The sequence below is a fragment of the Columba livia genome, chromosome 2 (assembly GCF_036013475.1).
Source record: "Columba livia isolate bColLiv1 breed racing homer chromosome 2, bColLiv1.pat.W.v2, whole genome shotgun sequence".
NCBI lineage: Eukaryota > Metazoa > Chordata > Aves > Columbiformes > Columbidae > Columba > Columba livia.
The window spans coordinates 20032299-20058877 of NC_088603.1; the positions used below are offsets into that span (position 1 = coordinate 20032299).

General features: G+C 39.6%; 1 protein-coding gene across 6 annotated transcripts in view; it reads left to right on the forward strand.

The window, feature by feature from the left end:
• The window catches only part of PIP4K2A (phosphatidylinositol-5-phosphate 4-kinase type 2 alpha), a 120065-nt gene extending 109863 nt beyond the window's left edge, over positions 1 to 10202 (forward strand). For all 6 annotated transcript variants that reach the window (XM_065050790.1, XM_065050786.1, XM_065050787.1 and 3 more), the window contains 4 exons: positions 1530 to 1643; positions 4901 to 5144; positions 6115 to 6218; positions 7917 to 10202. In XM_065050790.1, coding sequence (XP_064906862.1) covers positions 1530 to 1643; positions 4901 to 5144; positions 6115 to 6218; positions 7917 to 7997 — 543 coding nt within the window. In that variant the 3' untranslated portion in view covers positions 7998 to 10202. The remainder of the gene's footprint in view (positions 1 to 1529; positions 1644 to 4900; positions 5145 to 6114; positions 6219 to 7916) is intronic.
• Positions 10203 to 26579: the final 16377 nt, after the last annotated feature.

Consider the following 26579-nt stretch of genomic DNA (forward strand, 5'->3'; position numbering starts at 1 on the left):
TTAATATATCAGAATATTCTAGATGCAACACAGTAATAATTCAGAGCAGCCAGACTGGGACCTTAGTTTTTCCACAGTTCATAGGTGTCAGGATGCAATGGATTTAACAGGGATTCATAACTATTAGCATGTTATCAATTGCTTAAATGGTTTTGGGCAGTTATCGGAAGAGAACGATCACTTTTCCAAACAAAAGCAGCATTGTGAGATCTTGAGCAATTCACAAATTCCAGGTCCAAAAAATAAATTTGGACAGCTGGGGAGCTGAGTATTTCAGCCATATCTCTGCACAGCCCAACAGCACAAACTTCTGGGAATTGTGAAGATCTATAAGGGCATTTCAGGATCTGCTATGATGCTCATGTTTTAATGCTGTGCTTTCCAGTGTGTACATTTTGGAGAAGCAGAAAGAATCTCTGAGATTCTCTTCCTTACTGTGTTATAGGAAATAAATAAACTTTATGAAAAATACCATATCCAGTAAGGTTATAGCCATGTCTGACTAGTTAAACTCATGGAGGACATTCCAGTGGGTTAACTGCCTTTTATTCCTAGCAGAAGGACTTTCAGATTAAGGGGAAATTATTTTAATCAAAGTGCTCATTAGTTCGTGGTCATTGAGTGTTGCAGCACTTGGTTGTTCTGCAACATTTTCTTCCTAAAGAAAACCTGTTCTTCTCTAATATTTATTAAAGGTGGTGTGCGAGGAGAAAGGCTGTTCTTTGCTCTTGGTGGGCCAATTTTTTAAAGCCTGTGATTGCAGAAGCTGCAGCACTTGCAGTTTGCTTGACCAAATACCCTGAAGTAACTGCTTTTTTATTTGTTGGCTGCTGTGTTTTTTAAGTAAACTTCCAGTCACTGCCCTCTGAAAACAGCCTGTTTGAGGGCTCTTGGTACTGAAAGCAGCGGTTACTCTGCCTGCGCTGGCCACGTGAAAGTTTCTGGCTTTCCTTAATGCTGTTGCAAATCGCTTCATGGGAGAGTTAAAGATGAAGATAATCAACTAGTGCTCCAACATCAAGGATGTTTAATTACTCATTTAAGAGGCAGTGGTCGTCTCTGGTATTTACCACATCTAAGCAGCATGACATAATTCATGTTCACTTGATGCTTTTTAAATAATGATTTGGTATTAGGCACTCATAAACATTCACAGTAGCTACATAAAAGCAATCCAATCTGACTTCATCCATGAGATCTGATGGGAGCACTTTGTTACAAGGTACAAGTTGTGTTTCCACTTCACTTATTGCCAGTCACTTTGACAAACGACATCTTGGAAGAAGCTCAATGCAAATCAAGTATTGAGTCGGAGATTTTGTTTTAGCTGTATTTGCTGCATGTCCAGTAAATGTGCACCTTTTAGGCTGTTTACAGGGGGGATAAACTAAGGAGATGTCTCCATGGGTGCAGTTTGGCGAGCTGCGTGCAATGGAGGTGCCTCTGCATCTGCTGCCAGCGCCGGGCCAGCAGCTTCACTGCACTCCTCTTTGCGACCCCGCTCTTACAGGAGTTCTCGTTTATTTTAGGCCAAAGAGCTGCCGACGTTCAAAGACAATGATTTTATTAACGATGGCCAAAAGATTCATATTGATGAGAATAACAAAAAGATGTTCCTTGAGAAACTCAAAAAGGATGTTGAGGTAAGAATGTGCCTGTTCAGCTGCATGTGATTAAAATGTGTGGCAAACTACAGATATCCCAGGAAATCATACCTGTGATTCATTAATGAAAACTCTTGTTTATAAGGCTGTAAGCACTGACTGTTTTAAATGAAACACAATTTAAACTTTCAGGAGTTGTTCACTGCTTTTGCTGATGTGATAAATGACTTGCTGCCATAGCTGGTTACCACACATTGTCCCTGCCTTGATGATGTGATGTTAAAATGATGGTACTACTTAGTACTTAAGCACTTTACAAGCCTAGTGCTTCCAAATGCCCCCAAGAGAGAGGTGAGTATTGTTAGTTGTGTTTTAGAGGTGGGGGTACACCAGAGCAGAGGCTGTACACAGACTGCAGTCCATAACGGAGGACGTAGCATCCTCACTCACAGCCACACATGTTCTATTTGTTTCATATTAGTAACCCAGTTTCAAATCATCCTCAGGATTGCATGAGTAGAATGTAATTTGTATACAGCAGTTAGACTCATTATCTTAACGTAGTCTTTCCTGTAAATTTTTTATTGTCTGAATATAGTGAATACTTCATAGAAAATGTTAATACATGAATTTAATGTAATATTTTATTATAACTGATTTAGTTCTGCAAATAAAAGAAAAATATTGGGCTAACTAGTTCACACAGCTTGACTTTAGTTTCCGTAATTGAAAACATTGTCACAATATTTTGCAGCCCTAATACTCAAAGCATAAAATCTGTTTTCCTTGTTTGAGAGACCTGATAGCAAAATATGTCTGTGACTTAGAATCAGAGGGTACCAGGTTTTTCAGCTATTTGTATCAAAATGGCTCTGAGAATTGACTTCTTCAGATCTATATCCCATTAGTTGCACAAAACAAAATGCTGTAACTTTAAAATTTACCCAATAATTTCCTTTTGAGGAAATCTAATTTCCTATAATAGTAACGATTAGAAAATTATGGTGATGATAACTATGGAAACATAATTTTTTTGTGAAATATCTATCTGTGTTTATTTTATATTTAAAATATTTTGCTGGAAAACTGCTCTACCAGTGTCACAGCTCTAGAGATGAGTTTATTTGGGTTTAAGTTTTGTGCTCTGTTAACATGGGCTGCTGTTGTTGACTAACGCTTTTAAGTAGATTGCAGGTTATATCTTAAATGTGTGCAAGGAATGTGGAAGATCGTTTATTACCAGAAAGTGGACTGTGTGCAAACTTCTACATCATTTACTGGACTTTAAAGATGATGAGAGATTCTCATGTCCTGAGAGGCTATTTTCTGATGGTTTTGAAATTTACACAGAGCATTATTATAATAAATATCCATATAAACCACTAGTGTGAAGTGATCTGGCACCTGATCATAACAATGCCGAGATGTTCTCTAACCTTGTTTTATGTGTGGTTCTGCCCTTGTTAGGTAGCTGGTAGTACACACTTTGTATCCAAGGTGTAAACACGTTTCACTACAATTGAAAGAAATGCATATGTAGCATATGATTATCTTATCACACAGTATTTATAGCTAAATATATTATGGAGTAGTATTCTAAACTATATGACTTTATATGTGTTCTTGTTTGTCATTAAGTAAGTTCTGCTTCTATATTTCTCTCATAATCGAGTCCGATGTCCCCTTCCTGTGTTCAAACAAATACCTATTACTGCTGGTTTGATGTCCTCTTGTCTATTTTCCTGCCTTCTCAGTCCACTGAAAGTGCCATGAGAAAAAGCACGTAAGGATATTTTTTCCATTTTAACTCAGATGATCTTTTTGTTGTGCTGATCTCCCTAAGCCTTTTTGCTGTCAGCAGCAGCACACCTTTTTCCCAAGAGCCATTCTCCCTTAATTTGTAGTTCACTCTTTTTCCCAAAAAGTCTGTTCTCTTTCATGCTTTTTTGTATGATTATTGGTAGATTTTTCTTCTGCCTCTCTCAGTATTTATCAAATACCTGATGATATGCCTGGAGTCTTTCCACTCCATGGCCTTTGGACAGTCTCATCTGTTCTTCTTGAATATTGTTGTACATCATCTCTTCAAACTTAGATCTCTAGTCTTGTGAAGAGTAATTTGCTTTATTATATTGAAATTATTAGAAAACTATTTCTTCTCTCCCCTTAAAACCACTTTTAAATCCCACAATATTTCTTCTAACACTTGAATTTACAATCACTTTGTTATGTCCGATTCTTCTCTTTTCTCAGAATCAGGATTTTGACAAACTGTAGTTTCTCATTTCCTAGTATTTTGTACTCATTTCTTTCATCACTATCACTATTCCAAAGCCTGGCTTAAATCCCTTCTTCTCTGATCTCCTCTAACCTCCTTTGTATAACCATTTGGAGTTTCTAAAAGCTGAAAACTATTTGTATTTTCAGCCTCTTTTTCTGCATACCGTGAGCAAGGGCTCCACAAGTGCAAAATGGCAGTGTTGCTTTTAGGCTGCAGCACAGCTCTGCCCTGCCCGTCCCTCACCCCTCTGAAATGTTTATCTCATCTTCCTGCTTTTAGACCTTCCTTATTTCCATCCTCCTCTCTTAACTCCCTGCCTTGTCCTGTTCCCTTCAACTAAAACAACACTTTATCTATACATAAAGTACATACTCATGTACATACTCATCTTTCCATTTTCTAAAAATTCCTATCCTAAGCCTTTATTCAAAACCACCCTTTCATTCACATTCATGTTTTGCTTACGTTATTTGAATTGTGAGCCTGTCACTGTGAAGAGAATGTAGCATCATTTCATGTCTTCATGGTGTAAAGCTTCACTACTTTCCACTGCAAGAATATTTAAACACTTTTTCATCATTCTTTAGAAGGGCTTAAAAGGGAGTGAGGGGCCAGAATTAGCAGCAGATTGTAGCACGCCTGCTGGTGCAGAGGCTGCTCTGGACGTTGAGCGGTGCCAGAACGGCCCTAAATGAAACACGGGACAGGAGTGACAGTCATCAGCTCACACAGACACTGGCCTTCACTGCAGCAAAAATCATTTTTCCCTGAGGATTTTGGGAGAGTGGCTTACAGCTTGGTATAAGATAAGTTGGAAGTGACCCATGTGCTGTTACTACATCTTAATAAATTCAAGTATCTCTCTGCTGGCTTTATCACTTAATCCTCCCTTTTGCTCCCTCATAGAAGTGCCCGTTTTTCTTCACTGATGACATCTCTGTGTAACTTCTCCTGTTTGTAAGTGAAGCTTACGTTTTTCAGTGATATTGATAAATTGTTTATTATCACTTTCTAGTTCCTTGCTCAGTTAAAACTCATGGACTACAGCTTGCTGGTTGGAATTCATGATGTTGAAAGGGCTGAACAGGAAGAAGTAGAGTGTGAAGAGAATGATGGAGAAGAGGAAGGTGAAAGTGATGGGACTCACCCCATCGGAACCCCTCCAGACAGTCCAGGAAACACACTGAACAGCTCACTGCCCTTGGCTCCAGGGGAATTTGATCCAGCTATTGATGTTTATGGAATAAAATCCCATGAGAGTAAGCAGTAATAAGTATTTTTATGTTAAGATGTTTTGCTTCTAACATTCAAATCCTAAAGTTTTTGCAACGTGTAAAGGCAAAGTGAAACAGCAAAATATAATTCTCTCTGTAGAAGAGGAAATGAGTTGCTCTTCGGTGCAGCAGAAAGCAGAAGATACCTGTAATGCTCAGCATTGCTAAGAACATATTTCTTAAACATTGTGATGTGTGAGGATGCAGTCAAATAATTCACCTACTACACAATCGAATTGTATACTGGGTTAGCTATTCAGATACAGCAGTTCTCAGTTAATTCATGGGGTTTTGGGGTTTTTAATCCATTTCAGGCAATCTAGTATCTAATTGTTCTTTTCCTGACAGATAAGATAACACTGTTAAAAACGGTCTGGGAAGAATGAGAAAAGCAGCATTCCAACTTGTATTTCACTTTTTTGGTTGCTTTTTGAAAATTTGTGCACTCACACCCAATTTCTGTGTTCCAGATATGAAAGTTGTTATAAAGAGTGTGTAAGCCTGAAACTAGGTTTGATATTAGTGTGTAAAACTATGTATAACTAGTTACCTGTGGCTGTTCAAGACAGGAAAGTTATTATTTACACATACATATTTTTATTCTTAAAGAAAATATTATCTTGTTTGTTGACATGACCTTTCATACAAAACTGTATAGTTTTTCCAAAAAGGAACATGAAACCCACGTTACTTGAAGTGAGCAATAATTCCTGTTTCTGTATGCTGGTGTTTTATTTTACACTCATTTAGGGGGTTTTGCAATATATTTGAGTGCAGGTAAACTCTCCATTAAGAACAGCTTGAGGCTGTGGTCTTTACAGATCTGTGATTCTGCCTGACGTTGACCTGTCTTAGCTGGTGATTGAGCCTTATAAAGTCTCCTTTGTTAGAAGGAGGACTCGGGATTAAGATGTATCAGAAGTCATTCTTACTGCCATGTATTTGCCATTTGCAGATGCACCTAGGAAGGAAGTATACTTTATGGCCATTATTGACATTCTTACTCATTATGATGCAAAAAAGAAAGCTGCCCATGCTGCAAAAACGGTAAAGCATGGGGTAAGTATCTGTGTTGGATTTTTCCTCTGATTCCATTTATGCTGCTGCGTTTTTGTTGTTTGGTGCACTGATACAGCACAGTTCAGGAAATTGAGGGAAAGGGGAAATAGACCATAACTTTTTCTTTTTTTTTTCTAGTTTAATATGTAATACCAAAGTACAGGTTAAGTGTTACACATACATACTGAGAGCGGAACTCCCTTTTCAGCTGTATGCGTAGCTTTTTATCCATGAAGAACTTTAGTGAGATACCTTTTTAGGATTTTGTCCTAAGTTTGAGAGATGCACCTTATTCTTGCAAACAGAACTGTTCACCAGACGCTTGCAGTAGTATACAGCACTGTGAAAGGTGTTATGAATCTTATTGCAGATGCAGGGCCCTAGTGATGGCTTCATTATTTGGTAGAGCGTGTTGAAAGTTAATTCTTCAGCATATAATGTGGTTCACTCTACAATACTTCTTTTTAAAAAAAAGTATGATTTGCAAAATTAAGCATAAAATGTACATATTAAATACTCAGAGACCGTTCAGTGAAGGCTTCTGTTTGACTGCTGTGAATTTCTTTATTTTGACTGAAATAGTTGCTTAGCAGCAGACACTGAAAAACACGGTGAAGCAGCCTGGTCTTCCAGAGTTACAATTTATATCTATCATTATCACTCCTATGGTGATTTAAGGTTCAGATTTCATAAACTTTTTTAAAAGAGCATAATCATTCATGAATCTAAAATCCCTCCTTTGTCTAAGCATCTAAAGGATCAGGGCATTGAGGAGGGGGGTGACTGAGGGGCTCAGGGCCCTTTAGTTTACAGTAGAGAGTGCTGTGGAATGCTCAGCACTGAGCCCTGCACAGGCCTGTAGAAGGTAGGTTTTGTCTGTCTAGAACAATGCTGTCCTTACTCGCTCTGTTCTCCGAGCAGCTGAAAGTTGATGCAGACCATATGCAGCCATTATGTGGCAATTATTAATGCACTTTGAATGCAGCAGACTTTAAAAACTCACACTTCTGGCTTGGATAAGGGATATAAATATGTTGTAAATAAAAACTATGATTATTAAGGCAGACTGTGATTAGAACTTATTACAGAACATTACTTTGGTACAACCATTGTTTTGCTTTGCTGTCTCCATCCTGAGCCACCTGACACTGAAGTTTGTTCATTAAATCCTTTTGTAAAACAGGAAAAATATAAATAAAAGTGTGGCTAAGGCTCTGAAAACCTCAGATAAAAGAATGAATGACATTGTGACTTCACTGAAATAGCAATTGTACACAAGTATTGACATGCCAGACCCCGGAGTATGATAGTTCAGTCTTCTCTATACAGAGGCACAGCTGCTGAACAGATCAGAATCTGTTGATGAACCAGTGGGTAGCATGGTTAAGTATGCAGTAGAAATTATATAGGAGACTGAAGTACTGTGAAAGTAAAGAGAAGTAAGGAAAGTAAAGATAATACATGTCACAAATGGAAGATGGGTGTTCTACAGGTATGGTGGTGAGTACCAAGTGTAACTGTGCTTGTGTGAAGCCCAAAAGAGCATCAGTGGGATTTTGCTTGAGGGCCTTTACAATTTCTGTTTTAGTGTCTGGTTCTGAGATTGCAAATGATATTAATTAAGATTCTTGGTGACAAAGCATCAAATAAAACACTGGTTCTTCCTTCTTTCCTCTCTCCTCCCAATTCTCTGTATAGGCTGGTGCAGAAATTTCAACTGTTAACCCTGAACAGTATTCAAAGCGCTTCTTGGACTTTATTGCCAACATCTTGACGTAACCAATCATGTCACATAGGAGAGACATGAGACCTGGGGACAGCAGCAGTGCCTACACGTGTAGGGAAAAAAAGGAACTCAGAGAAGCGCTCATCTTGCAGAAAGCAACCCCTTTGTTTACATCTGCTGGCAAAGATGACTGAAGTGGGGTGGAGTACTCGCTTTAACAGCTGCCTGATATTCCCAGCATAGTTCTAGCTATTTCTGACTCTTTTGTGTGTGAAAAAAAATAAATAAATAAATAGAACAGCTTACTCAGAGTGCACTGTGACAGTAATACTCTGATGCTACCAGCTGAAACAGAATAAATGAGAAAAGAGGTGTGGGGTGGGGGTGGGGAAGAGTAAATGCATGTTAAATCTACAATATTGATATGAAATTGTAAACTGTGGATCAGTTTATTTTTTGAACTAAAAAAGATACATGACAGTATTCTTCGTGATGATGATGATGATGGTGATGACGATAATAACTAAAACCTTACTGCGAATGTTACACCCTGCCACTGGCACTCCTTAAAAAAGCAGCTTCAACAGCCCTTGGTGCTGGAGGCTTTTCCCATTCAGCTCCTAGCCCTCGGGTTTTTTCTTTTCTTAATCCCTCTCCCATTTTTGTCTTCAGCGCGTTGCGTCAGAAAGTTCAGCCTCTCAGACATCTGGGAGCCGGCGTTTCTTATCATACAAAGAGATAACATAACTCATGCTATGTGTACGTTTTTGCTACAGCAAACTTATGTTAAGGGAAAACTTTGCTTATTTCACTTTGTTACCTGAAGTCTTCGTTTGTTTTATATTCTTGCAATATAAGAACTAATAATGTTACAAGTGGGAAAAAAGCTTATCTGAAGAAGCGCATAGTTTTGGGCAATAGTAGCTCCATCTTTCACCCATCGTGAAAGATGTGCACGCTGATAGAAATTCCCTTCCCTCACAATTTGCTGGGAATTTGAAGTTTAAATGCTCGTGTTGTACTGTTGAAACAGTGGTATTTTATTATAGTTTATCCCTCTAAAAATGAACCCTGAATTTTACTGTTTACATTATTAGGAAAGCAGGGATATTTCTGAATTTCAGAGCCGTGTACAATATTTGACTTTTGAGTTTACATGTAAAGTTATTTTGCAGTGCAAATGAAGTAATGTTTGTCATCTTCCAAGGTGTAATGTGCAGTAGTGTACTAAAGTGAATGTCTCGCTCACCTCCGCGACAGACTCTTTTACAATAAAACCAGAAAGGATATTTCAGAGGGACTTTTCCCAAGGTAGTCTTTTAGCATCAGAATGACCTGTCCTACCATTTACTCAAGTTTGATTGTATAGTACATTGCCTAAAACTGTGCTGATCATGTTTAACTTGTTTAAATTTTTTAAACAACATTGTATTTCTTCTCTTCTTGTATTTCTCCCTGAAAGACTCCATGCTTGAAAGAGACAAATTTACATACGCTTAAAAGTTTATCTACTTATACACTGTGCTAAAGCTGTGCCTTTAAAATTTCTTTATTGAAATTGTTAGATTTTATAGGCAACGTAAGAAGTCAAACCCTCCCCATCGTTGTCTCTAACTGGGATCAGGAGTGCCAGCATGCCTTCTCCATAACTAACGTCAGTGCTGTTGAGCCTGCAACTGTGCGTAATGTACGTAGTGGTTTACTTCAGAGGAGCCTATACAATAGCAACCCATTACACTCTCTTCGGTGGCCAAAGGCAATACTATCCCTCTTGCTGTTCGCTAACATTTTTTTCTCCTTTCCCCAACCTTTCCTACAGGATTTTCTGTTACGTTTCACTTAGTGATGTCCGCAGCACTGTAATGTATGTGTATAGTTTTGTATTGTATGTATTTAAATAAGTTGGTACTGTGGCTTAATATTTTTTTGTCCTCTCCCTATGTGTCCCGAGTTTAATTTTCTGAAGCATGCTGTGGCTTCTTAAAGTGTGAGGTCACAGGGAGACCCTGAAGTAAAAAGGACGTACACATACTTGGACTAAATACTGAATTGCGGCCAACAAGTGTACATTTTTAGACAATTTTAAATATTTACAGCAATGCATTCTTTTTGTCTGTGTAGCAGTTTTGTCTCTCATTCTTGTTGATAAACTGTTTATTTGGACAGGGCAAGGAAGACTCATCATTGTATATGTTAGTGCTTAGATTACACTCCAAACACAAGCAAGGCTTTATAAAATAAAGCACTTTGATGACTTACTAGGTTCATCCTTTGTTCTTGTGTTTCAACTATGGTTTTGATCACTTACAGATGAATTCTGGATGTTAAAATGAATGTGTAGCCTATATTCCAAAGGAAAAAAAAAAAAAAAAAAGAAGAAACTTAAAACTTTTTCATTAGATTTTACCCTGTTTCTTCCGTGCTTACTTTGAGTGGCTTGAAACATTCAGCCTTTGGATTCTGGGGCTCAGGCTGTGCTCTGAGAGCAAATACTGAGGTTTGTAGTTGACAATTCTACGGGCTAAATCCTAATATAATATTACTACAAAACAGAAAGATTGTCCACACTAGTTAATTGATAGAAGGATTGGCAGAATTTTGCTGATATGTCTAAGATTTTACACTAAATCAGTTTTTTTGAAAGTCCTAGGGAATAAGCCCAAATAATTCAAGGGGTGGGGCCTTTCTGTTACCGAACTTCAAGGCTTTGTCAGGGCTTTCAGTGCATGATACAGCCTGTGCTGCACATCATGGTCAAATGGCAGAAAAGTCTTTTTGTCTTTATTCTGACTAACTTTTAATTCTCTTAATACATTTGTCACTTTTCTTTTCAGTTTGTTGCACAGATGTAGCAAGGTAAGTTTTTCAGCAGCATTTTTACCTGTAAAATAGACATAACAGAATGAATGATAAAGTAGACGTTCTCCACAGGGAAGATGGTTTAGATAAAAGTAGGTAAAGTGATAGGAAGGGGAGAGTTTCAGCTTCTGAATTACACACTTGATGATGTCTCTAGTATTAATCTAAGCCTGCACTTCACACAGCTGCTCCAGCTGCTTAGGGGTTAGTATGAACACGGTGCTCAAGCGATGCTGCTCAGATGGCATGGAGACATTAGCTGTGGTGGACAGCAAGCTCCCTGGCTGGTCCTCCATGCGTACCACTCCAACATCCACCATGTCCTCTGAACAGGCTGCCAAGCTTTTTCTCTGCTTTTATAATACAGACGTGTATGGGGTTTTTGTAGGTGATTTCTCAGTGCCACCTCCCTCACAACATAAGATGAAAGCTTCTAAAATACAAAACCAGCATGATGTGCCAGTTCTAAAAGCCTACTCCAGTTCTCCTTCTCCAACAAACTATTCAACAGCTGACATGTTATTTGTTATGCCTTCTTTTCCTTTTTCCTAAGACTTCTGGACATGCTCAGATTTAACCTTCCAGTAAGAATCACACATTTAAGCTTTAAGCCAGGCCTGTCTTTTGAAGTGGTAGTTTAGTGGAATTGCATCTGCAGTGGCCTGTTCTCTAGCTGACACTCTGAGTCGTCTTCCTGCAGCTCCAGAGCTAAGGTTTACAAGGCCCTGCTGCTACCTGTGGACATCCTGCTCATCCCAGTCTCCCAATGCAGAGGCATCCCCAGCCACCAGCTGGGGGTGTTTCCTTCCTGCCTCTTCTGTATCGATAAAGGCGATTGCCACTTCTCTTGGTGGAGTTTGCTACAGGGCACACTGTTTTTGACAGGCATTGCTGACTTCAGCAAGCAGCTGAAGGACCTTGGCTTTGGTAGAAGTGGGTCTAAGACAATGCATAGGAAAATAATGTCTTTTCTGATAAAATGTTTTCTCTCACATGAAGAGAACCTGAAAGCAGTGATGATAGTTCCAAGGCAGGAGATCCAATTGGCTTGTTAATGCAAGTACGACAGCAAAAGAAACATTTAAATAAAAAAAATTGGAAACAATATTTTTCTATGTAAACTGCATAAACTAAATGTAAAATCTCAATTTCCAGCTCTTTCCCTTGTGCGTGCCTCTTCCAAGGTAATAGTAGTTCACAAGTCCCTGCACCAAGGGAGACCGTGGCATTCTGATGGTCTCATCCCTCTCATCAGACCTTTATCCAGTGTCTGTTCTAGATGTGTTGTCTACTGTTCTTGGTTTCTTTCAAACTCTCTTACATGTAATAGGAAAAAAAAAAAAAAAAGGCAATTAACTTAGAAGAGAAATCTGTTTCATCTCTTCCTTTCTGTCCTGATTTCTCTATGGCAGGTATTGTTTCTGGAGCTCAGCACACCCTTTAAAATGCTACACGGCAGCAAAGAGCAAAGGCTGCACAGAGCTGGGGGCTGTCCTTGGTCTCCTCTGGGCAATGGTGCTGCTTAACTCCTGCATGAGAGTGACCAGAGATCAATGTGCATGAACAAATGATAGAGGAAGAGCTTGAGAGCAGCATCTTCAAGTGTCAGAGGCGATTTGTGTGAGATTAAAATCACTAACAAGAGTGTTATTAAAGCATTAGAAAACAAGGCTGGAAAAGACTTGAAGAGATAGTTACAGTCTATCCCAGAGCAGTTCAACTGTAGATAAACGTTGGCAAGAATCGGGTTACTCTTTTCCAGGGAGGTAGTTCCATGACTTCCTGTGCTATTCCTTCCCGTGCCTCCCTAGCTGTACCATTAGAAAGATTTTTTTCAAATACATTACCTAACTCTACATTACTACAAGTTAAACCCATTAATATTTGTTCTATCTACAGTGCACCCTGAGAACAGTTCTTTCCTCTTCCAGTTTCTCTTAATGTGATCGTGCCCCTTTGTACTGAACAATGTAAATATTAGCTTTTGCACATATTAAATTGAATATTCCCTTTCCTTATTTAACAAAATAATCAAAATGGCTTAAGCTAGACAGAATGACCTATTCCATTTTTTGTAATGCCTAATTTTAAAAAAATCATCTGTTAAAATGGTGCTTAATTGTCAGACAGATTTTATAAATGGATTTTCAGATTTCTATTTTAAGAATTTCCTAGCCATTCATTTACCACCTAATTAAAAAAAAAAAAAAGGGCAATAATTGCTGTTAAACAGAATGCAGCTTCAAAATCAGGACACAACCACTGCTTAGCTGTAGCTGTTGCTCTAAATGCAATAAAATACTAATCACTTTTTTCCCAAAGTAGATGATATCATGGTCTTAGCTTTCCTAATGATATTCCCTCTTCACAGCTTCTAGTCTCATCTCTGTCAGTTATATGACACAAAATAATTATTTGGTGGTATGTAGATTAAAAAGAATATTCTTTGCAAGATGGCATATATTCATTCTTACCCAGGCTCTGAATATTTGCAGATGTTTTAGTTGTTGCCCAAGATGCTTTGAGTTTTTAAAGAGCTCCTACTTTGTTCCCACTTAATCCAATTCATTCATAGTAACTCATTTAGTGATGTGTATCCTATTGGAATAAATGGCATTTGTGAGAACCTTGTATTTGGAAGAGGTTTGGCACTTCCATACAAGGTGATTTAACTCATCACATTTCTCCATTTCTGCTATGTCCACTTGCCTCTGCATAGGAAGCCCAAGGTCACAGCACTCTACTTTCTTTTCTGTTTTATGTATTTTTAGGTGGATGCATAAAAGCATTTTGTTAAAAGCACACCTCAGTCACTCCTCTGACTACAGTATGGTTGGGGTACCAAGGCAGATACAAGGACTTGCTGCAGTTACTGGGCTGACAGCAACTATCGTTTGCCTTCCACCACCTGAGGATAAGAGGGTTGTGTTTGATCCTGGTTGAGAGGGAAGTCCTGTGTTCTCAAGATGTGCCTGGGATAAGCACCTTGGATTCAAACGATGCGTAAGAATCCTTTCTACCCCAGTAGGTCTGATTAATTAGTGCCTACTTTAACCAGGCACATAATGCTGAATTGAACTTTACACTGTGGGTCAGGACCCCATCTTCCTTTGCACTCTGTAATTGCATAACAAAGACAAAATATTTTCTGCCTTGAAGGGCTTTACTCTTAAATATTTCCACTTAGTTCAGTAGTCAGTGTTGGATAGAAGTTTATATGTACATTGGCTGCACCAAAGACTTTGTATTTGGGGAAGGGGGGGGCTGTTAAAACATCAGCTTGTACTGTGCTATTGTGATCATCTCTTTATAGGGTACAATGGAAAGGATCTGCACAGGGCAGGCAGAAGATTGCTCCAACACTATGACATGACTGCCTGCCTGCACAAGTCCTCCACAAACAGTGGCATCTGGTAGACATATAATAAGCTGCTGAGCAGTGTCCCATCACTGTGCTCCAAATTCTCACCTTCACAGGAGGATCCATGTTGAGCACATAGCTTCCTTGGTAGACAACCAAATCAAGCAGGACTAACCTAATAAGAAGTGATTCATTTAGTTCTAGGGAGAAAATGAAACACACCACAGATTGTAGTAACAAGGGCAGGGTAAAGGGAGGGCATCAACCAAAAAATGTAACCTTTTCTGAAGCAGCAAGGAAGCGACAGTACTGGGGCCAGTAGGGGAATAAATGAAAAACAAAACAAGAGGGAAGTCCAAGAACACACTCTACAAGATCCCTGAGCAAGGGGGTGTCTGCTGCATGTTCCTGGGTTCGGCATTAACTGCAGCTGCTCTAGGGTCAGGGAGGACGGGCCCATATGGAGTTAAGGAGCAGAGAAAAATTTGACTAAAGATTGTGATGTAGAAGGAAAGGCATAAAATATTATGTTGACAACACCATGAAAGCATTTTATAATAGTATCCTACTCATCTGAAATAATGTGAAAGGTATTATGGTGTATGATTAGCAGTGGAGCAAAGCAGAGAGAATAACTGATCAGCCTGGAGAGCCGAATGATAGCACCCATCAAATAAAAATATTTGAAAGCAATGCAGGAAAAGCTTCAAGGAGATACTCATGCAAAACACAATTAAACTGCTGGGCTCACATCATAGTGTAGTATGTTAATGAAGAAAAGACTCTGAGTAGGAGGATAGCCACATGGAACGTTTTCATCATCAAAATAAGCTGTTTCTGTGACCCAAACCAGTTTGTGGAAACACCGTTTATTTGGACGGCAGTTTCTTCTGACAGACCCAGAAACATTGCCTCATGCACTTCATAGCCTGCTGATCCTTCACTTTCTTAACCCCATTTCTTCATCAGACACACAACCCACCTTTTGGCTTCATTCAGAGTACTAAGTTGTTTAGCCTAAAATGTAATTTTTTTTCACAGGTACATTTGGACAAGGGAGACGGTGGGCTAATCCATAAAGAAACAAGATTTTAAGATGAGAAGATGGATGTCAAAAGTCTGTCATTCTCTTAAGATCCACTATGAAACAGCCTTTTCCTTCTCAAGCACTGGAGCTTAGGTTAGGGCCCTGAGTTTAGCCTTTAGGTGTTAAACAGAGTTTTAACTGGCCTCCTTGGGGAAGGTGCATCAGCTGTCACACCAGTCCATTAGATGCAATTACTGCTGCAGTGAAAATGCAGATCACAGCTGATATCCCAGATCCCAGCCAGTTTGACATGTATATGTTGCAGTTTCAGGCTTATGTTTTGAACGTGTGGCTATTCTGCAAGATTAGAATACAAATGTTGTAAACACAAAATGTTCTCCCCAAATGGGTTCCTGTTCTTAAAAACCTCCAAAGAAGAGCTGCTATCCCATACATTCCTGTGTGGGAGAGCAGGGCTCATTATCCAGACCCTCTCCAAAGGCACTAGGCCCCTGTGTTATCGCTGAGCAACTGTACATTTATTAGCAAGATTACTAAATCAGCATTTATTGGATTCCTAAGACATCAATTATTGGATTCCTGTCAAACGTGGCTTCAAAGATGGAGGGAAAGAAGGTACAGAGCTGTTGTTAGTGATGAAATTCCATTACACCATGAAAAGAAAAAGAAGCTTTTTCAAAAAAAGCTTTGTGAGGAACCAAGCAGGTTGCACCCCAGTAAAGATGAGTGTACATACCGATTTAGAGCAAGACGGTGAGAAACAATGTGCAGTGAACCGTGGCCAACCACAGATTCCCAGGACATGAAGGCTGAAGATGATCTTCAAACACAGCCAAGCTTTATGCTATTAAGTGTTTTAAAAATCAAAACTACCAGTTTGAACTCATCTGTCCTTTATAGGAAGCCAATGTAGAAATAATAGGGTCACGGTAACTCAAGTCAGGGAGTAAATGAGTTGCTGTACTCTGCGCAAGCTGTGAGCAAAACAGAAACCCTGCTGAACCCTGCTCGGAAAGCCCTGCGCTCCCTGGGCCCCCGGGCAGCAGGGCAGGCACAGCTCTTACCGTTGGAAACAGGGCTGCACTTGAGTGACACCCTACAAGCAGCATCTGAGACCTCTGCGGGAAAGGAGTGGTTGGAACAGAAACCGATGTGTTTACCCTGACAGGATGTTTCCAAACGTGCGTTCTCTCGTTACATGGGGCAACTAATGAAGAGGGTCTGCACAGCAATAGGACTTACAGGCCTATAATAGACACCCACAACAGTATCGCCCCTGCCAGCCTGCTCCTTAATTCTCACCCACAGACTCTCAACTTGCTCCTCATCTGTGCCTGGACAGTACTCAATACATTGTGGTTGCTCTCTCACGTAAAGAGCAACTCCACCACCTCACCTTGCTGGCCTGTCTTTCCTGAGAAGGACATAGCCATCCATGACCACATTCCAGTCATGTGAGCTGTCCCACCATGTCTCTGCAATTGCCACAATTGGCTTTAACTATGACTTTCCTATAGTAAAGATTTACAGTGGTAAAATGCTGTACTATTTCTGAAGTCCACTCTGTCAAGCACAAGCCATTCCTTCAAACCATTATTCACTTCTGAATACATTTAACACATCAAAAGAAATCCAGAAGTATTTGAAATATCTTCTAACTTACAAATACCTTAAGTTAGACCTAAAGTTAGTTTGACGCAAAGCCCAGGAAAGGCTCCATCTAAACACAATAGTTATTGAACTAGATTCTTCAAGCATAACATTTCCATGACCAGTGACTCACAGAAATTAGTGCCTGTGAAACTAAAAGGTGTTGCTGTTTGTAAGTGCCAGCATAAACTCATTTCTTGTCTTTCTTATCCTGAATCTGGATATATCATGGTAGAAGTACTTATGTTGTTAATCCATATTCCAAGATTTATTTAGGATGCTTATTGAAATACATTCTGCTTTGTACCGGCATAAGCCTGACTGTACCTGCACTAAAAGCTTTACAGCACAACTGCAGCTGTGAAAGGAGAGTCAAACTTTTCACCAAAAGGTTTACCAAATATAATTGTATTAAGTATAATCAGTTAGCAAGACAGATGTTTGGACAGACCTTCTCCTGAACAGTATCTTCAGTCCCATTTGTCTAATGTGCCTGTAGTACTTAACAGCCAACTCAAACGTCCCTTCAGCTGCCAAATAAATTTCCACAGACCAGCTGAGAGCAGAACAACTCAAGTTCCAGCATGCACAGTCTGTGCCAGCTTTCCGACAGTGTAATTAGTACCATACAGCTTCCCTATGCAGCAGGATAACACTTTATTCTAACCAAGGGAAGGGAAAGCAGGCTCGCACTGTCTATGATAGGCCTTCTTCTCAACTCCAGAATAAAGAGGCTTAACTATGTAACTTAAAACACAAGCATGAACATTTCACCTCCAGATTGACTGAACCAATGTAGTAGGATGGTGCACTTCAGCTTGGATTGCTCTGAAACCTTCCATGGGGAGTAAGTCGTTGCAGAAGTTCGGTTTACAGCCAGACACAAAAGCTTTAATGAAATTAAAACATAGGAATAATACTGCTTTCACAAATGTATAATATAAAAGCAGTTTTGCTCAAAGGCTTTTCAATACTACTCATTTTCAATTGAGAAAGAAATACCACAAAGTTGGTTCGAAATAATTTTGCTGAAAGAAAAACATCGGAGAGCAGACCTCAGTCCTGACAGTGTACATGGCAGTTTGTGCCACTGAAGAACCTATTCCTTTGATAAGCATCTTATCTGTAATGTAGACCTATGTCAATGTGTCCCTTCTACAGGTGCCAATACAGCAACACATGAAGAACCTGCCCAGGTGTTCTGTTGAATCTGTTCTACTGTCTTGCTCTGGTGAAGATGGAGGATCAGCAGACTAATAATTACCTTTGCATTAATGAAATTAAATTGGAACAAGAGTCTCAACCATTCTGAGCAGCCAACTCTTTAACTCACCAAGTTGCATCGTGCAAATGAACAAAGTATGTGGTAGGCGAGCAGAAGAGAAATAAAGGGTGACAGCTGGTAATGCAGTTGGGTGACACACACCAATGGATGTTGTTAAAGAGCAGAATGGTGTCAATTCCCATTTTTGCAGCTATGGCACACCCATTCATGCAACACATGAAACACAGTTATCCTGCAGAGGTCACAAAAGTCAGCCATCCCTTTCATCTCATTCACATCAATTAGAAAAATATGCCAAAATTCACTGAGATTGATTTTGGTTTTTCTTTTTATGGCAGTTAAGGGACTAATTATTGACTCCAGAAGCTCACAGTCTGCTATCATGTCCTTGGGGCATGGGTAGAGGCTGCAAACAGAAAGAAGCAGGCAGCCGTTCTGAAAACCAAGTGCAAAAATTAGAGCTACCTTTTGTGCAAGTGCCAGGAAAACATTATCAAAGATGCCTCTGGAAGTCACCGTCATTCTAGAGAAAAACAATAACGAAAAAGAAGAAGGATGGTAGTGGCCTGTCTTGATTTTAAGGCAGCAATTTCACCGCCCACAGCCAGCTGTTTCTAGGGCAGAAGCACCAATTGTGCTGGTCCTGGGACAGCTACCAACTATTGTGCTCGAAACATCCAGCCTCAGCAGCAGCATTAGCTGTCAGTGCATATTTCCTAACGTGGTGACATTCCTTCTGCCCTCTTGCTTTTGTTTGGGTTTTGACCTTGTAATTAGTGCCAGTCCTCTTCAGTGTTTTGTCAGGAGTCCATCCTCAAATCCCCTTCTGTCCTCTGCTGGGCAGCTTTCCCTGGCTGTTTCTCTGAGATGCTCTTGATGCAATATATGTGTTTCTACATATACAATAAGATTCTGGAAATGTATAACCCATTGGAGGACCACATGAGATCCATGTATTCCTTTGGCATATAATTTGTAGTGTCATATTCAAAACCATAAATATACATGTGCCGAAAAGTGAACATCTTTAGATCTGTAAAGTTGATTTCTTTTCAAGCTTCCTTTTTCTTTCACCAGGCTTGACTACAAAACAGAGCCCCTGAATGAAAACATGCTGCATCAGATCCTCCTGTGCCATTTTACGTTATCACCTCATCAAGAAAGAAATCCTTGTAAAATTAAAAATAGCCTCCAGGTTCAAGACTAGGCAGCAAAATTATTCCCATCGAGATAAAAAAGAAAAAAATCCATTCTCTAGCTGACATATTAAAACAGGCAAAGCACATGTACAGTGAGACAGCAGCACACTTTGCTTTCATGAGGGCCCAGTCTGGACTCACAACCATAGCTGTTACCCACAAACGCTGCCTCTCTAGGAGCTCCACATTCTCCACTCCATCACTGTCTCATACACAGCTTATGAGAAGACAATCCAAAGACATAGTGAAAAAACAACACACCTATTTTTTTTCTGATCTTACACAGCCCGCTACTCTCTCTACAGGAGGTTAGTACTTCACAATTTTCCCTTTAAGGAACGACACACCTAAGACAAAGCCTGAAGTGTCCCAAATTGCCAGAAGCCACTAACCTGCTCTGCAACAATCTGCAACGGGCTGCCCTAGCCCAGGTCTCCTCAGACACGTCCCCATGTCCAGCTACTTGTCGTTTGGAAATGAAAGGCATTTCTGAAGTTCTTGTCCAGATCAGCTGTGATAGGACAAGGGACAACAGCTTTAAACTAAAAGAGGGTGCATTTATATTGGACATAAAGAGAAGTTGTGGTTTAAGTCAGGCTGGATGTGGCTTTGAGCAACCTAATCTAGTGAAAGATGTTCCTACCCATGACAGAGGTTGGAGGTTGGACTAGATGATCTTTAAAGGTCCTTTCCAAACCAGCCTGTGATTCTAACTGTGCATTCACACGCCATAAGACAGACACTGCCTGGAAGCTTCAGATTTGCCATTAACAGACCGCATGACTGATTCACACATTCACAGTAAGCACAAAACACTCCCCGAGTGCCAAATTTATTGCACATTTACAGTAAATCCAACACTTCCCAGAAGCTTCAGCCTCGTTGCACATGCTACGCACAGTAAAATCATAGCAATTTCTATCCGGAAAGCCCCTGCACGCTCCAAATGCTGTGGCAGCCGTCACTCAGCAGCTCAGTGCAACACGTCATGGCAGCTGTGGTGCTCATGGTGTTTGGCCTGGGAGATGCAAGGACACTAACATGTATTTTGAACTGTAATGTGAAGCAAAACCAGCAATAAGATCTCCCTCCACTTACTTCTCGAGATGCTGTGCAGGAAGGTGCATTAACAGAAATCACTTTTCACTTGTGGCTGCAGCTTGACTTCAAGAAGGAATCCTTGAGTTAGAGTCGCCCGACATCAATCGTGCTTCTGTCTGTATTTCTACCTGCCTTCCTAGGAGAAAGGATTCTCACTAGCTGGCATAAAACTATGGGCATTATATACAGTTGTTTAATTATAGCTGCTCCCTCCACGTTATAAACATTCACTTAAGGACTTCCATATTAACATAATTGTTGAGCCTGTTAATATAATGTAGTTCTCTGTAACTCATGGAAGTGGTACATCAGCAGACAACTGAGGTTTTGCTCAGATTTGTGATTATCCACAGAAGAAATTTAACATACAAAATTAACCTTCTTCTGTTAACAAAGACTATGTGTCAGCTTTTCTTTCCACTTGTGCAGCTACACAAAATCTATTTTTGAAGGCACCCTCTTAAGACTGTTGTGATAAATGGAGCATGTTAGTGAAGCAGCTTATGATGTCCCATCCCTGGAAACATCCAAGGCCAGGCTGGACAGGGCTCTGAGCAACCTGATCTAGTTGAAGATGCCCCTGCTCATTGCAGGGGGTTGGACTAGATGAGCTTTGGATGTCTCTTCCAACCCAAACTACGCTATGATTCCATTGTTCCATTATTCTATTATTTCAGTTTAAAATAATTATATATAAGTAAATAAAAAATGTATTTGCACATCAGAAACTGAAATTCCTAATATCTGGAAAAGGTAAAAATTTTCAGTCATTAGGCCACAAAGTCTCAGCAATTGCTAAAAATAATACAGATATCCGCCAATACTGTGCCACATTTCTAAAGCTTCAGTGCAGTGAAACACACTCTTCTTCCACTTTGTATATAAAGCGGTTTATTTCAGGTAGTATATTCACTGATCATCTCTAAATTATTTCTGTAAGGGTTGTTTCAACATAGCTTATCAAATGCAATAGTAAGTAGATTTTTAAACTGTCTGGCAGCTGAATTTCACGAAGTCTTAGTTTTGTGAAAATATATCAAAAGTGGTTTAAAAGCTGAACTATGATGTAAGATTATACCTCTTGCCCTGTAAGGAAATAATTTGCAACCTATATCATCTGAAGAAATGCCTTTAGGACTACCATGGTGTTTCATTTTTTCCTCAAAATTTGTATTATTGCAGAAAAATAGGACACAAAAATATTTTCATTGACTCTCACAAGTCCTTTATTAGACTCAAGAGGCAAAGAAAACACGTAACACCTGGAAGTCTGATGGTAAGAAGAAACTGGAATTCTTTTTATCTGTTTCCCCCCTACACCTCTGCAGCATTTCTTCAGCCCCTCATTAAGTCATATGTCAACTTGGGAGGATACCCTTTTTCTCAAAACTCACTCTGACGATGCATTAATTTTACAGCTCATTTCTGCAGCATAGCATTTTTCTCTCACGCTTAACCTTCTTAGAGAAGGATTTCACCTTTTTGCCCAAAGTAATATGTTCACACACACACCCCTCTTTGTTTTTTAATTCATCATTAAAATGGTATTCTGTGCTTCAACCAGGTTAATCTCAAGTGTGCACCGCAGACATTACCTCATCTGTGCAGCATATGCAGTTCGGTACATGCAATCTCCTTTATGTGACAATCTCTTCAAGATTGCAAATTATCATTTCCCTATCAGAAACATGAAAGCATTTTTCACATTATGAAGAGAACGATGGCACATAAAGGCACCATCAAAACTTGCATTATCTTTAAAAGACAATGAATGCAGGGTAAAAGAAAAAAAGAAAACCACATGTTCTTGTTCACGTGGAGCCAAGAATGGTGTCATTTGGTTTTATAAAGAAATATAAAGGCTGCAAATTTGTCTCTGTGTCCTAGCTGATAGATATTGCATCATACTTGGAGGGATAGCAATTTTTACAAATTATGCAACCTATGCACATAGCAGTTGCGCAAACAACAATTGGCTTGGGCCAATACTAGAACAATCAAACATGCATTGAAGAAATATTTTTAGTGCTTTGCATTTTGGCACAAATTATTTATGACCCAGGATAGCTGGAAAATTATTTCCATAAGTAGCTTGCTTTTATTCTTTCTTTTCATCATTTTTCCTCTAAATGCTGAATCTCACCATAACCTATATGTACACTACTCTACGTGTTCTGCTAGTGGTACTCAGTTCAATTTTGTTACTGTATGTAATTTGTGGCTATCTAAATCACATGCATTTAGCATCGCTAATTTTTCAGCATTTAAGGCTCAATCCTGTTCATGTTGGTAAAATTCTACTGGATTTCCAAAAAGAACAGTACAAGTCACTCGAAAAAGAGCATTACCTAGCTTGCCTAAACCTCAAGCTACTCTGCTCTCCTATATGTTATATTATAATATTTAAAGGAAGCTTCATAAAGGCTCATTTTCTTTTCTATCTTTGAGAAATAAAAAACCCAATACACTTGCAGCACTCACACATGATTTTGTTATCCAGAAAAAAACCCACATAGTACGAAAAAATATCTCCAAACCCAAATACATAATACTTCAAAATCTCCTGATCTAACCCAACAGCTTTCATTTAGAGTCCACATCTCTGCTAACACCACAGTTGCATCTGGACCATTACATTTAATAGCCCTCCATGGACCTACCCCTCCCTGAACCCTTAATACCTTTGGCCTCCACAAGTGTTACATGTATTCACATACTTTTTTCTCACTGCAGTCCTAGGAGCCTGAATTAGCTGCCCTGGCAGAAACCTCCAGGAGGTTTGAATAGTGTGTTTGGAGGATTAAAACAGTCGATACCCCAGAGCAGAATAAAATGTCCCTCTAACAGAAAAAAAATGGAAGAAAACACTACCACACACACACACACACACACACCCCCATCCACTCACCCCTCCCTCTTCCCCCCCAAAAAATGTGTCTTTACAATTTACATTTATAAGGCTTTTTGATCACTCTGAATATAAATTGGAGGAAAAAAAAGTCTAGAAAGTAAATCTCTGCACCTTCCCGTCTCACTGATTCTACCCTTTTCTTCAAACCATTCACTGCAAACTCCAAAGATAACAAAGAACTGACCTTAAGGCTGATCTCCATCAAATGTCTTCCATGTTGCTTTTAAGTTTGACTAGATCTAGACAGCATATAATATACAGCACCAAAGCTAAAGGAAAGGAAGACATTTCTACATTAAACACAGATAACACCTATATTACTTATTAGGAGACATAAACTACATCCCTTCTAGTAAAAGATAACTAGCTCAGTATTTCTAGGTCTATGCATTGAGAAAGTCAACAGAAGGATGCAAAATATTAAAATGTTTATTTAAATAATAAAACATAGCTCAGAAGAGAGACTGGCCATCTATGTAAGCCTTAGCATTCATTAAATCTCAAGTTTCACTGAGGACAAAGAGAGGTTGAGGGAGAGCAAGTACAGAGCTGTGGGGACATTAAGGAAATAAAACCCACAACAAATAACAGCGAATTACAGTAACATTGCGTTTCTTTATTTCTGACATAAAACTGCTCCTGAGCTCTGTATTCCTCAGCCTGAGAGAAGCTGAATAACACAATAATCTTCTGTCAGGCAGGTTCAGATATGCAGATACAGCCTGCACAAACTCAAAAAACAGACACAGGGCACAACAGAAACACGCAGGTGACTGTAACCAAGAGTTTCGTTAAGACACAGATTCTGCAGAATATAAAATATTTATCATCACCACAGGTGGTGTAACAGTTTCTTGTGCAGGTGCTCACAAGCCTGTCTATTAAAACTATAAAAGGAGCAGGTTTACCAGCTTTACCTGAACTCAGAGCAGTGACTGAAACGCAAAACCCTTGGGTAGAGAAGAGTCCCAGACTCTCTTCTCTTTGGGTGATTGTCCTTTGCCAAACCTTTCCAAACACAGGCCACTGTTTCTGATCACCAACATCACCAGAGGATCTAAAACTCATGGCTGTGGATTTTGCAATGGGAGTTAGTGTCAAAGCAATTTGTCTGTCTGTCCTTCCTCCAAAGCCTCCAACTCACACGGTGAGCAGTCCCACACCCAGAGCACGGCCTGGTATGCTGGGGAACGCTTCGGGGCACCTACTCAAAAGCAGAAAGGCCAGATCTGGTTGCAAAGACCCAGAACTACTAAATCAACCAACAACCAGAGCTCCAGCCCAGACTCAAGCCTCCAGATGCTTTTCCTCTTTTCATTTCCTCTCCGAATTGCTCTCTAACATCTGTGTTTCCTTTTCAATACCATGCTACGATCCAAAAGCATTTGTAAAATATGTTAGTTTATATCAGGGTAGAGTGCTAGTAGATAAATACAGGGATTCTGTGGAAGTATATACAGAAAGGACGGCAGAGCAAATGTCCAGAAGGCAGCATCTCCTCTTCATGGCCCCTCCAGGCAGCATCTCCCAGCTCCCACACACACACACTTCTGGTGAAAGTTTGCCTCAGTTGTTCCTGTTTCCTATTTTCCCTCTTTCAGCTGTAAGACAGCCTGGAGAGAAAGACGTCTGCTGAAGAACAGAGATTTCTAAAAGCTTGCTATTCAGTTACATATTTTTTTTCAAATCAAGTCTCCCCACCTTTAAATTCATTTTCAGAGTCTATAAGTTTTCAATTGCATATTTATATAGTGCTGAGCCCTTAAAAGTCAGAATTAACCAGAAAGACAGCAACCAGGGGCTGCCTCAGCTACACAGCAGTTTTAAAACCCAAGCGGAGACACAAAAAGTCATGGAGAAATGGTACAAAAGCCTGCTGTTCCTGCCTGTAGCAGTATCTGCTCCGACTCCCACCTCATTAATTGCTAGTTTTCCTGATTATAGAAACAGCTTTTTCTGCTGCTGAAATGTATGGCATCCTGCCATTTGCATATGCAAACTGACATACGAACAAAGAACCAGTTGCACAGTTCCTTAGAGAGCAACAATGTAGAGGATTTACGACATGTATATGGCAACAGGCAGGGAGGGGAGTATGGGGAGGTGGACATACAGAACAGCTCATGATGTTATTTGTATTGTTTTACTGATAAATAATGTTTCAGGTAGTTTCTTGAAGCAAAACTTTTAACACATTAGTTGAATAGTGACACTAGATTTGGGAAAATCATAGAACTAAATATCTGTGTGACTTTGCTTTGCCTCCAGATGCACACCTATTTATCAGATTTTAATACGGGATCTCTGATGACATGATCACACACTGTTCTGCCACAAGATCTCTACATTATTCAATGCAGAGAAGACAGCATTAATTTAACGAACAGAAGCCTAGCATTTTGGTTTTTTCTGTTATTCAAGGTATAATCCAATACTTTATTTTTACATGCTATTTAAACTCTACTATTCAAAAGGAATTACTCAGTTCCTTATGGACATCCATTGCTGTATCAAAATGCTTCACTAATTTTTTTTTTTACCTCCTAGGTTAGATGGAAGACACCATCATTACTCCCATTTTACAGATTGTGAACTGGAGACAGATTAGGGGAAAAAATAAATAGTAATTTGAGATGCCAAGGGCCTGCTTTTTCAAAGTATTTTGACATTATATAGAACTTCATAGATTCAAAGCACAGCTATCATCCTGTCAACTCCACCTTTGACCGTTTAACATTCTGACCAGTTTACTTCACAAACATGAAAACAGTGATACAGAAGTTCTGCCATAAATAACCTGACCAGGAAAATGTAGATCCCTGTAGCAATGGCAAAGGTAGACTCCAGTTCTCCAGAACATCATTTGACTGCCTTAATCATCACACAATGGTTATACCACCTCTACAACAAATGAAGAAATTTTACTGAAGGCAACCCCCCCGAAAACAGAAATTGTATGACATGGACTGATGCTGAACCACAGGGCTCGCCACTGGGATGGACATCCTTAGATCCACCATCAACACACCTACCAACTGAGGTAAGAAACCAGCTGGAAGCAGGAGTAGGTTGTTACATCTGGGTGGACCAGCACTGGAAGGGAGCACAAGGCAAGACTCACTAGAGAACTTCTCAGCTATTTGGTGACTGGAAAAGTAGGGTGAGTTTTAGGAACCCTAGTTCCTATCCCTCCTTTGAGCAGGAGTATGAGCTTTCTCCTC